We start from the raw sequence: 14215 nt of genomic DNA on the forward strand, positions 1-14215 counted from the left end.
GTATTTGTGTACTAATGTACGCTGTACTAAAATGGCGACGCCAGCCTTGAACACAAGTTGTTTTTCTTGTTTTTTAACTTCGATGGCTTGCACACAAGTTTACTTTCACCTGGACTTTAGGCGTTCCTGGGGCGTGTTCCGAGCTTCTGATTGGTTGAAACTGGTGAACCTGCTATCTATTGATCTGATTGGCCCTATTCCTAAATGCCACCCCCAGCTGATATACCAAATCCGAGTTGGCGTTTCTTTTTTGATTTTTTTTAAATCATTTAAAAGACTATGGGTGGTTTCCCTGACAGGGATTAGCTTAAGACAGGACTAGCCCTGCTAAAAAAAACAATAGACACCATTACAGAAATTCACTTTACTTTACTATGAGAAGAGTTTGCAAAGTACCTGCTGTAAATTAACAAATAAACCTAAACCTGTTAAATTAATATTTAATTAGGAGATAAGCTATCATTTTGACAAATGGCTTAAATACACTGTATACACAAAACCATATCCTCACTGCTGCGGCAGGCCATCTTTTGTCCCATATTTCAGAGTGAGAAAGTTTGCAATCCTAAATATAATTTTCTGCGTGAATGCAAGTGATTATTGCTATGCAATGTTATTTAATGTGACTGGTAAAATAGCAAAGAGCAGGTGATAATAAAGATGTGAGAGTTAACTCATTAATGTATTGAGGAGGTGTCCTTCTGGTCAGCCCTGCCATTATTCATTTCAATTTTCAGTGTTCACGCATGATGGAAAAGCCATTTTTTCACCAGCCATTACTCTAGTTTATAGCTGGATGGTGTATACAGCTAGTCAGATTCTATAATAAGTCTTGATTTTATTTACAAATAGAAATAAAGTGCCCTCATATTATTAATGAATTGTTAGAGGTTTTTATGGTCTTTTTAAACTTTCAGGAGTTCTTCCTAAAATCTGAACTCATTTATCTTTAGTGTTTTTTATTGCAAAGAACGTACAGAACACAAAGTAGTAAACATACATAGTCACAACCACATAAACAAGAAGACATAACACAAGAAATAAAATACATAAAAATACAAAGGAAATTAAAGCTGCAAGCAGCGATGGAAGGGCCCTCTCACGTCGAGCATGTCTGACCAAACAAGATGATGATCTAATTAAATTTCTATGAGCAGTAAATCACAGTGTAAAACCTGACATTTCCTGCTGTCAGCAGGTGGCGCTAAGACTGTATGTGAATAATTCCATGTTGATGTGTTCAGGCCAGGACACTTATCAAACATGTGAAGCACAGGTCAGATTATAAGCCTGAGTTAGAACAACTTCCTGTTTTAGGCCGAAAAGCCAAAATCTGGCAGGCCGCCACGGACACACCCTTCAACAAAGTCAAGATCTCAGCAATTTAGCATCACAAAGGCCTTTAGATGACACAGACCAAGTATGGTTTTGATCTAATGAAATCTGTAGGAGGAGTTTGTTAAAGTATGAAGCCTAGAAAGGGCAAAATTTGCACCCAAATTACAGAGAAAATTCAAAATGTCCGACTTTCTGTGGGGTTTAGAGCTCGGCTCCAAGAGACTTATTGTAGGTCTTGGGGTGATACAGGATCCTACCATATTTTGTACCTGTTAAACGTAGTGGGGGGCTGCTCTCTTGAATTTTTGTAGGTGACGCTATAGAGGCATTTTACATCCCCATTTCTGAAGCCTATATCAAATGAAAATTTTTCTCGCATTCGACATGTGTGCAAAGTTTCATGACTTTTCGTGCATGTTTAAGCCCCTTTGAAAAATGTGATTCATTCCACCATACTTTGTCACGCCACCATGGACACGCCCCTTAATAAAAAGTCAAGATCTTCACCTTTTATCAACACAACAGGCCTTAAGATTAGAGTGACCAAATATGTTAATATGGTTAAATCTCTAAGAGCAGTGAATCACAGCGTAAAACATCATATTTCCTGCTGCCTCTAGGTGGCGCTATAATTGTAGTTGAATATTGGCATGGAAATGTGTTCAGGACAGGACACTTATCAAATATGTGAAGCGTGGGTCAGATTGGATATTGTAAGCCTGAGTTAGAACAACGATCCTGTTTCATGGCGAAGACGCCGAAATTTGGCAGGCCACCACGGACACACCCTCCAACAAAAAGATCACCGCAATTTAAAGGCGTTCTAAGCAAATCTGTGTGTTGATTTTTGAAATGTGTTTTCAAACAAACTGCGCGTAGTTAACTCCTTCCCCTCCCTTCCGTGGTTTCATGAACGCGCCCAAACCCAACCCCCAAATCCTTCTTGGCGTTTATTGGTTAGAATATTTTGTTATGGTTTCTGGTGTAGGTTTGGCCAGTTTGTTATTATTGCAGTTTGTAGAGCCTGGGCTGTCTACAGAGATCGCGTTTTTTTACAGTTTGATTAGCGGACAGGAAGCAAGCAGATAGTGAGGAGATGTTTGCTGTATGTAACAAAAAATGTTTTATGGTCTAAAACGTGTGAATTCGCTTAGAGAACCTTTAACATCGCAAAGGCCTTAATATGCAACTGACCAAATATGATGAAAATCTGATGAAATCTCTAGGAAGAGTTTGTTAAAGTACAAAGCCTGGAAATGCCAAAATTTGCACAGAAATCACAGCGAAAATTTAAAATGTCTGACTTCCTGTGGGGTTTAGAGCTTGGTTTCAATGGAGTTTTTGTAGGTCTTGAGGTGATAGATGACCCTACCAAATTTTCCAAAGCAGGAGGGCTGCAGGTGGCGCTATCGAGTCATTTCTACACGCCCGCTTCTGACGCCTTTACCACATGTACATTTTCGTCACTTCTGATGTGTGTGCAAGGTTTCATGAGTTTGAGAGCATGTTTAGATAAAGAGAATGTTTATGGAAGCCCAAGGTCTAAGAGATGTTGCATCTGAGCAATTTGGATGTAATAGTGCATGCTGTATTCATGGGGTAAAAGAGGTTTGATAATAAATATAACTAGTTTTAACAAATATTCCTTACTAAAAACATTACTTGCATGCATTTTGACGCAGAACAAAGGAAATGTAGTTTGTGCGTGTCTTAATCATTTTGATTTCTTTGATATTGTGAGTGAATCAATACCTATTTAAGTTCAATTAAGTAAAAACTTAGTAAAAAGTTTTATAAATTAACATTTTCTCACTTAAATGAAAATGTTAAGGTAAAAAACTTTTTTAACTGTGATGCTGTTTGATTTATATACTAACCACCACCATAGAATTGCACTGGCTAAAAAAAGCTAAGAACAAGAATCAAGTCCAGCTAAAACAAACACTGATCACCAAAATGGTGACTTTAACAACATCTAAACCTTAGTTAAGAAAATAACTCTACAAGTAAGAATTAAAATGCAACTTTAGGTTTCAAACAGAGATGGTTATAGAGAGAATAAAGTTACAGATTGCAGCTGTAATGCTTCAGTGTTACTTTTTAACACTCTGTAAGATTGGGACAACATATGAAGAGTTTGGTTCCAAAACGCAATAAACACAATTTTTAAAAGAAATTAGTTACTGCCAAAATCAGTATTAGGTCAGTATTAAAAACTAAATTCTTCATTTTACGCAAAATCCGATATCTGACGTGTTATTCTGTCATTTTTTCTCCTTCAAGTCTTCCTTCTCTGCAAAATTCAATAAATCCTTCAACAAACAGAGCACCATTTCATGCACTGTAAACAACCATTTAAAAAACAAAGAATCCTAATTGTCCTCATCTACTTTGTACTTAGTGATCAACAAACAAACAAAAGCAAAATAATAATTTTAATGGCATTGATAAACCTGTGGTGGTTTTCTGGTACAGGGAAAAATGTATAAGCCATCAAAATCTAATAATTTACGCGAGAGGCACTCGGGCAAAGGAAAAATGCCGGCTGTTGCTTGTTCTCACACAACAGCATCAAACTTCTGTTATGCTAGCACATTGACCTCAGGGGATTTTATGAAACCTTTCCATTATTTTACTTAAACTCAACGAAAATCGAACAGGACTAAAATATTTTACAGCTGATCGCTGTGAAAAAAGTTCAGCAAGGACGTCCCGAGCATGACAGCAGCAATGACAATGTTCATAATATGAAAAAGTAAGTGTTTTGATTAATGCCATTAATGTTTATTTTTTTAATCAGTGTATACCACTAGTCAACTAAATGAATCTAACATGGCAAAGATGAATGCACATTTATATATTCATTCAATAGATTTATAGCATTTTGAAAAAAAAGTTTTTAAAATAAATCTTTGAAAATCAAAGTATGGATTTTAATTTGGAATGTTATTTTAAAGATGCTAGTGAAAGTTTGCAACAGAAAATAGTGTTTTTGTCTCGGTATAAAAAACACGTTTTTACCCAAATTAGTCAAAATGGATTTATTGGAACCAAACTCTTCATGTACACTCAGCAGTGTTCATTTAACTCTGGGGATTTAGCTGTGTACCAATTGAAGTAATTACTCATGACTAGACGTCATTTGCGTTGGGACGAAACAGACATGCAAGAACCAATAATCGTCTTACATACCGACATGCAGGTGTGCCGCAATTTTAAATCTAAATGTGTTTACATTCAAATGCGTTTACATTCAAATGCAATGTTTTAGTCGCAAAATACAACTAATTTACTTTACGGGCGCCACTAGCAATTTTTGTCCCTGTGAAACAATATGAAGTTGGGCCCCCTACCGCATATATTTGGCTCCGAACATACAAGCCTACAAGCCAACCTTGCTTTTCAAAATCTTTGTTTGCAATTCAATAATACAGACCTATTATTTGTTGCTCATTATGTATCAGTATTGAATCAAAGACCTACCGTGGCTGTACTGTAGCTAGCAGATGTTTTAGTGTGCAAATGTAAATTGAATAGAAAAATACAGTACAGTAATCAAATATTCAGAGAAAATGCAACATTTTTAAGCAAATACATTATTTGCTTTGTTAAGCTTTATACACTGTAGATACTTATAACCCTGCCTGTAAAAACCCATTCAAAGTATTTATTTGTGGTTTACTGTTTTCTACATAAAATCATCTTAATGTAAAATATTCTGTAAAGAATATAACAATGACATCTTTAATACTGACCGAGTAAGATCATGTAAGAGAATGAAATCATAGTAAAATGAATGCATGAAATCAAAGTGGGATGCTCTTAATCTGATTAACTTCTTCAACTGGCAGCTCTGCCTCTCTCAGCTCGATCATAATACACACAGTAGCCAACCAAGCTGTGTGGTCAATTACCAAACATATTTATCTCACTTTTTAAAAAAAATAGTTGTTGAAGAATTAAGAGTTAAGATTTGATAAAGTTTTTATAGTGGATTAATATTTGATGGGACACTGCTCCACTTGCCCAATGCAATGCCCATACAGACAAGCCGCACCTGAGGATAGGTACAATAGTGTATGTTACTGTGGTCATTATAAGAGCACTCACTGGCTTCAAAACAGAGAAATTAAACTGAACAAGTCTAAGAGCTGGTTTATATGTTGAGTTTATTGCACAGTGCTACACTCATTCCTGTGCAAGAAGTCCATCTTAGAGGACACAAAACAAAAGTCAATATCTGATTTACCACATTTACAGTTTGAATAAAAACAAACATTAATCTGACTTAAAATACTACAGTCTTCAAAATAAAATAAAACGTTTGATTATTTTTAAGACTGCACACAGAAGGCGGCAAGGAAGTTTGAACTCAAAGCTTTTTAAGATTGAACCATTTCATCTATATTTGTATTTTAGCATTTCAATAAATATTAATAGATTTATAATGTTGATATTTTCATTGTTCACTTACCCGGAAACAGGAGGAGGTGGAGCATCTTTTATGCCGTAATGGAAAAACATTATAGTATAATTATTATAGTATTACACAATATTAGAGTCCAGAGAAACAAATGTTTTTCTTAAAGAGACAATCCACTTTTTTTGAAAATATGCTCATTCTCCAGCTGATGTCCGGGTCTGGTGGTATCACTTTTAGCATAGCTTAGCACAGTCCATTGAATCTGATCAGACCATTAGCACTGAGCTAAAAAATAACCAAAGAGTTTCAATATTTGTCCTATTTCAAGTTTGACTCTCCTGTAGTTACATCGTGTACTAAGACAGACAAAAAATTAAAGTTGCAATTTTCTAGGCAGGTATGGCTAGGAACTATACTCTCATTCTGGCATAATAATCAAGGACTTTGCTGATGCACCATGGCTGCAGCAGGCGTAGTGATATTACGCACTGCCCGAAAATAGGCCCCTTGATAACTTTCAATAGCTGGGGACTATTTTCGGGCACTGCATAATATCATTGCGCCTGCTGCAGCCATGGTAGGGCAGCAAAGTCCTTATTACACCAGAATGAGAGTATAGTTCCTAGACATATCGGCCTAGAATACCAAAAATATCGGAACTCTTTGGTCATTTTTGAGCGTGATGCTAATGGTCTAACCAGAATCAATGGATTTTGCCAAGCTATGCGGAGATCAGCTGAATGGATTCCAAAACTGTAAAATATAAATCTGACCCTAGAAGAAGAGTAGTTGAAGACCCCTAAGTAGCTGGCCTCCGTTACATACAGTATACAGTGTTACACTATAATTTATTAGTATAATTTAAAGCTGGAATAAACATCATAAACACCAAATACAAATATTAATATGCTCAGAATGACAAATAATAATAATATAAAATAACTTATTTATCGCAGTACAACGACAGAGAAATGTTAAAGCAAATATTGTTTGAGAATTATATATGTATAGTTTTACAAATCTCTGAAATGAGACTTTACCCAACTTATTATAATTCCCCTTTGATCATGAATGATGATAACTTTCACTGGACAGATAACATGAGTCTCCTATCATCACACCTTAAACCATCTCACAGTCACATTCACTTTACTCTGATTGATTTATAATGTGACCCATTATTGATTTATATTATAATATCTATTGTGGTTTGTGAAGTGTATACAGGGTTATCATGGTATCTGGAAGGTGTTTACGGCTAGTCAGAATAATAAAAATAAAATTCCCTCAGATTACATGATGTATTGTTTGAGGTTTTATGGTCTCTGTATACTTTCAGGAATTAATACTGAAATCTAAACTCATGTGTCTTCAGTGTTTGTTTATTCTGTTGAATGAGTTTTGACATCACTGTAGTGGCTCCATCATCATCATCATCATCATCATCATCTGATCCTGAAGAGATCATCATAATCTTCATCATCAAAATAAGTCCAATCATAAGCTGTGTCCCAAATGACACACTATAAGCTATATGCACTATGAACTTGATCATGTAGGGTATGAATTTTAGAAGAGCAGTATCATCCCAAATTGAACACAATGTTTTTTTTTACTAACTGTAAATGTAAGTGGTTACAAGACGAGGTCAAATGAATTTAAACACACAGCACAACACAGTATAGGGCAAATAAATAAAAATCAATTAATGTTATTTGTTTTGTTCAACATGACTTCATTAAGTGTCTCCGCAGGTAAACTTTGCTCTCTTACAGCATCTGATAGCCCTGCCTCTCTTCTGTTACATAAGCAAAGCAGCGACTGTTGAGTGTACAAAGTGTCCAGCATTGCACACTTAAATTTTCTGTTGAATAAGTGCACCATCTGGGTACTTAAAGTACACTTTCGTCTTAGTGTGAACACAGTACCTAAACTTTTTTTTCTAGAAAATTACAGTAAAATAGTGCATACGTTTAAGATTTGGGACGCAACTTTAATCATTTTAATATCCAGTCCATTTAAAAATCATAATAATCATTTAACAATCACTTCAGAAAATTTGTTAAAAACAACAAAGACATTAATTTACTTATTCCAGTGTCTCTAGTTTAAAATGTGAATCCTCCTTTAAATCTGAGAGCAGCTTCACTCCTGAATCACTTAGATTATTCCCAGACAGATTCAGTTCTCTCAGATGTGATGGGTTTGATCTCAGAGCTGAAGCCAAAGCCACACAACCTTCATCTGTGACACCACAACTATACAACCTGTAGAGAACAATAACACACACTGAACTCTCTCACTTTACTACATCTCATAAGTTCAGATTTAAAGTCTCTGAAAAAATAAGCAAATCACTCATCAATGGTGCTTATCAATGTTTCTTTAAATTTGTTTAAATTAATGAATGAAATCAAAACACAGCTCAGCTTTAAATAAATGATTGTTTTTTGTTTGTTTTTATACAAAAAGAGAGAAACTGAGAGGAAACACAATAAAAATCAAAACTGTGTTATTAAATAATATCAGTGAAGAATCACTGAAGACAAATGTGATGATATAAACCCACAAAAGTAATCTGTTAAAGATGTGATGAAACTCATTTATGATTACCACAGTTTCTTCAGTTTACAGTTTGTATTTCTCAGTCCATCAGAGAGCAGCTTCACTCCTGAATCTCTTAGATTATTCCCACACAGATTCAGTTCTCTCAGATGTGATGGGTTTGATCTCAGAGCTGAAGCCAAAGCTGCACAACCTTCATCTGTGACACCGCAATAACTCAACCTGTAGTGAACAATAACACACACTGAACTCTCTCACTTTACTACACATCTCATAAGTTCAGATTTAAAGTCTCTGGAAAAATAAGCAAAATCACCCATCAATGGCGCTTGTTAATGCTTCTTTAAATTTGGTTAAATTATTGAATGAAATCAAAAGACAGCTCAGCTTTAAATAAATTATTTGTTTGTAGGGATGTAACGGTATTATAAATTTCGTGGTATTTCGGTATAAAATTTCCCCGATACAACCGTGGTCACGTGATTCGGTAAAACATTAGTTCTTCCGGGCAACACGTGTAGTTTTTTTCCGGCCAAGTGCAGTGAGTGGAGGGAAGCGGGAACTACAATTCCCATAATCCCATGCGTGCCACTCTGATGCCTCTCTACAAGTGGAGCGACAATGGCGGAAGCAAAAGAAACGCGGATTTTAAATTTGATGTGTGGAAAAAGTTCACGTTCGCTGTGACAAGAAACGAGAAAGGACAAAATGTGATGGACATACAAAAAACGAGTGTGAGTAAATCCGTGAATGAGGAGTGTGTGCCGTTTCGCAGTTAGAAAGCAGCCTCCTTAGGTCGCATATGCAGGCTGCATCCGTCATAACATGCCTGGTGTATTTAAGTTAACGGAGTATTACATTCGCAAGTCATAAGCGTGTTACAACAATATATGATTAAATAAGAATAATAGTCAATAAGGGTGTCACGATTTCGATTTTAAATCGAAATCGATCGAAATTAAGTCACAGCTTCGAACTTCGAATTAAAAAATGGGATCGTCGATGCTGCCACGCCCCCATTTCACGTCTGGTCGGCTTGCCGAGCGAGGAAAAAAACTCTCAGAGATGCCTTTAAAACATCTGTCCAGCAGAAAGCGATCATATTTTAAACACGAGGGATGTATTGCTAGAACTCCTTGAAATGCATATCATAAACAGGATTACCAGTGATCTGACTTTGGACAGAGCGCAGCTCTCTGCACGTGCGCGATAGTGAGGGAGGCGCAAAGATGCAGCGGGTTATATTTTAAACAGTTTGCTCAGCTTGCATGAAACGCATAAAACTGAACAAATACATAAGGATTACTACTTTAGTTTATGTTCAGACTTCGGACAGATGCGAGAGCGTGTGCACGTGAGACAGAGAGAAGCGCAGCTGCTTATATGCTGGATTTATTTCAGATGCTACGAGTCCAAGACACACGCATTAAGTCCATGTGCATTAAGTCCATGTTAGAGATGCGCGGATGGACTATTATTTCATCCGCAACCGCATAACAAAAAAAATACTTTGTAAAACTTATTCCAGGCAACCCTTTTCTGACCTTCTATTTCCTTTGTTTTTAATTCTCATTTTTTGAGTTTGTCACGTACCCTTCGCCGGCGTTGATAAGAGCTGTGTCAAATGGCATCCTCATTTCTCCGCGCTGTTAATGATAGAACGAATGGATCCTTAACAGCTGAGGATATCCCAAACAATTAAAAGCTTTATTAAATAAAAGTGTGTATTTATTAGAAAACTTTTTCTTGTCACTGTTTTAGAATTATAAGTTATGTTTTGTGTTAATATTATTCTGTTTATGTTGCGTATATTTCTAGGTTGATTATTTGATATGCTGTTGAATAGATTAATCTACATCAATGTGTCATATGTTCTAAAATAAATTAAAATTTTTCTGATTACATATTTATTTTAATAAGTCAGAAATGTCTCCGCTGTTTTCTGCTGACAGGCGCGGTGGGCGCTACTGGGGGCGTGTGCAGCAGGTGACGCAAATTGTGGGTCCTCCGAAGGCTAGACCGTCTCATTTCAGTTCTCTTCTTGAACTTCTGTGGCTGCCACTATGAAAGGCAGAGAGGTCGCATGCTTAGAAGGACACAGCTAATAACAAGCAGTCGACCGAATTTAATTAAAATATTATTTTTCGTCACGTCATCCGCCCGATCCATGTAACTGCCAACCGCGCATAGTCATGTGTGTGCAAGAAGGAATCCTCTCTACAGGCTCTCGCGTTAAGTGAAGCCCACAAACCCCCATGCGAGTTGTGCAATGTGCATGTTAATGTTAAAGTATTATAATAATAATAATAAATAATGGCATATCATTTTTTTCTAAATTATATGCCATATAAAAAATATGTAAAAATCGAGAATCGGATCGAATCGTGACCTTAGAATCGAAAATGTAATCGAATCGAGGATTTGGAGAATCGTGACACCCCTAATAGTCAACTTGAAAAATTTTAATATTCTGAAATAAGACGGTCTTCATGACGTATGCAGCCTACAAATGCGACCTATGGAGGCTGCAGTCTTCCGATTGGGAAACGCACCCCTGTATTGAGTGAGCTGACCTCAGCTCTAGGTCCAGCTACAATAAGTAAGCTGCTATTTTCATTTTAACTGGGTTGTTTTTGTTTTCAGAAATTGACCTTATTGATCTTAAAACCCATCATCTTTTCTTGATTCTACAATCACAACTGTTGCTTTCATAGGAGTATCAAGCATTAGCTTTAATAATAATAAAAACTAGGTCAATTGAGGGAGTGACTCAATTCTTAAAACCTGACTGATTGGGAGTTGTTTAAAGTTGACAAACTAAACTGAAACTTTATTTTTTATTTTATTACATGGTCTTATTATTTTTGTCCTTTTTATGAAAATTGTAAACACTACACTTCGCTACACTTTGTACATCGTAATGTTCAGTCTTTAATGAACACAGTTATGGCAGTTTTACCAAGTCTTCATATGTTTTTTCCTTCCTGTAAATGTTTCAATAATTACCGTACCGTGGGTATCCTACCGGAATACTACCGTACCGTGATTTTTTGATACCGTTACATCCCTATTTGTTTGTTTATATACAAAAAGAGAGAAACTGAGAGGAAACACTCTAAATAATATCAGTGAAGAATCACTGAAGACAAATGTGATGATATAAACCCAAAAAAGTCATCTGTTAAAGATGTGATGAAACTCATTTATGATCTTACCCCAGTTTCTCCAGTTTACAGTTTGGATTCTTCAGTCCATCACAGATCAGCTTCACTCCTGAATCACTTATTTGTTTATTATAAGACAGAATCAGATCTCTCAGATGTGTGTTTGATCTCAGAGCTGAAGCCAAAGCTGCACAACCTTCATCTGTGACATCACAACTCCTCAACCTGTAGAGGACAATAACACACACTGAACTCTCTCACTTTACTGCACATCACATAAGTTCAGATTTAAAGTCTCTGAAAAAATAAGCAAAATCACCCATCAATGGTGCTTATCAATGCTTCTTTAAATTTGGTTAAATTAATGAATGAAATCACAAGACAGCTCAGCTTTAAATAAATGTTTGTTGTGTTTGTTTGTTTATATACAAAAAGAGAGAAACTGAGAGGAAACACTATAAAAATCAAAACTGTGTTATTAAACAATATCAATAAAGAATCACTGAAGTCAAATGTGATGATATAAACCCACAAAAGTCATCTGTTAAAGATGTGATGAAACTCATTTATGATCTTACTCCAGTTTCTCCAGTTTACAGTTTGGATTCTTCAGTCCATCAGAGATCAGCTTCACTCCTGAATCTCTTAGATTATTCATAGACAGATCCAGATGTCTCAGACATGAAGATTTAGTTAATACTAAAGTTAGTACTGAAGTCAGACCAGAACAGCTTGACAGTTCACAATCAGTAAGCCTGAGAATGACAAAATATTAGAGATACAATTTAAATCCACAAAATACAGAAAAAACAAAACATGCACACACACTTAATGATTGCACCCATTGTGACTTACACAGCTGATCTTGATGCTTCAACCACAGGCAGCAGCTTCTGAAGAACTTCATCTGATGTCATGTGATCTTCGTGATCTTTGTTGAAGTCTCTGTTTGTGTATTTCCTCCAATTAAACACATCTAACTGCTCTGATGTCAGCAAAATGAAAAGCACTGCTGACCACTGAGAAGAGGAGAGTTTCTTGTTTGAAAGATTTCCAGACTGTATATACTTCTGGACTTCATTCACAAGAGACTGATCACCCAGTTCATTTAAACAATGAAACAGATTGATAGATTTATCTGGTTTGGGATTTATTTTTATTCTGGTTTTAATGTAGTCAACAGTTTTCTCTTTGCTCCAGGAGATTTTCTCTTTGTGTTTCAGAAGATCCTGCAGAAGTTTCTGATTGGACTCCAGTGAGAGACCCAGAAGAAATCTGAGGAAAAGATCCAGATGTCCATTCTTACTCTGTAGAGATTTATCCACAGCTCTCTGATGCAGATCTGATATTGTGTCACATGTGAACTCGTTTGCATATTCTGACGGTAAATATTCATTGAGTAGATCCCTCTTATACAGGAATGAATACAGCACATATAGAGCTGCTAGATGTTCCTGAATGCTCAGATGAACAAAGCTGTAAACTTTCCCCTGATACAAACCAAACTCCTCTCTGAAGATCTGAGTACACAATCCTGAGTAAACTGATGCTTCTGATACATCAATGCCACAATCTCTCAGGTCTTCATCATAGAAGATCAGATTGCCATTCACAAGCTGCTCAAACGCCAGTTTACCCAGTTTAAAGATCATCTCTTCATCTTTCACTTTCTTCTCATAGTCCTTCTGATGTTTGATGTTTGTCTGAATGATCAGGAAGTGTGTGTACATTTCAGTGAGAGTCTTGGGGATCTCTTGACTCTCTGCTTCACTCATCATTCTCTCTAGAACAGTGACTGAAATCCAGCAGAAGACTGGGATGTGACACATGATGTAGAGACTCCTGGATGACTTCAGGTGTGAGATGATTTGATCAGACAGACTCTCATCACTGATTCTCTTCCTGAAGTATTCCTCCTTCTGTGGATCACTGAAGCCTCGTACCTCTGTGACTCGATCAACACACTCAGAGGGGATGAGATCAGCTGCTGCTGGTCTGGAGGTGATCCAGATGAGAGCAGAGGGAAACAGATTCCCCTTGATGAGGTTTGTCAGCATCACGTCCACTGAGGTTGATTCACTTACATCACACAACCTCACACTGCTGTGAAAATCCAGAGACAGACGACACTCATCCAAACCATCAAAGATGAACAACACTTTATTTTCATCACTGAAGATTTCCATTTCTTTTGTTTGAGGAAAGAAAAGATGAAGAAGATCTAAAAGACTGAGTGTTTTGTCCTTCATCAAATTGATTTCTCTGAAAGGAAGTGGAAATATGAGGTGGACGTCCTGATTCTGTTTCTCTTCAGCCCAATTCAGAATGAACTTCTGTACAGAGACTGTTTTTCCAATGCCAGCCACTCCCTTTGTCAGCACCCTTCTGATGTGTTTGTGTTGTTCAGGTAAAGGTTTAAAGATATCATTACATTTGATTGATGTCTCCTCTGTTGTTGTTCTTCTGGATTGTGTCTCAATCTGTCTCACTTCATGTTCATTATTGATCTCTCCACTTTCACTCTCTGTGATGTAGAGCTCTGTGTAGATCTCATTCAGTAGTGTTGGGTTTCCTTGCATTGATGTTCCCTCATACAAACACTGAAACTTCTTCAGTAGATTTGATCTGAATGTGTTCAAGACTTCAGCACATTTAGGCTCAGGGCTGTTAAAGGAACAAAAGAGTTAAAAAGGTAACTGTACCGAGATATAAAGAGCAACATTTC

The 14215-nt window shown here is 36.5% G+C and overlaps 1 protein-coding gene across 1 annotated transcript in view; it reads right to left on the minus strand.

The window, feature by feature from the left end:
- Window positions 1-6246: 6246 nt before the first annotated feature.
- LOC135785707 (uncharacterized) overlaps window positions 6247-14215 on the minus strand; it is a 40084-nt gene continuing 32115 nt past the window's right edge. Inside the window, exons 20-24 of the mRNA XM_073814593.1 lie at window positions 12346-14154; window positions 12069-12245; window positions 11542-11715; window positions 8375-8548; window positions 6247-8028 (exon numbers count right to left, since the gene is read on the minus strand). Of these exons, the coding sequence (XP_073670694.1) occupies window positions 7851-8028; window positions 8375-8548; window positions 11542-11715; window positions 12069-12245; window positions 12346-14154 (2512 nt within the window). The 3' untranslated portion in view covers window positions 6247-7850. The remainder of the gene's footprint in view (window positions 8029-8374; window positions 8549-11541; window positions 11716-12068; window positions 12246-12345; window positions 14155-14215) is intronic.

This window comes from Paramisgurnus dabryanus, chromosome 4 (assembly GCF_030506205.2).
Source record: "Paramisgurnus dabryanus chromosome 4, PD_genome_1.1, whole genome shotgun sequence".
NCBI lineage: Eukaryota > Metazoa > Chordata > Actinopteri > Cypriniformes > Cobitidae > Paramisgurnus > Paramisgurnus dabryanus.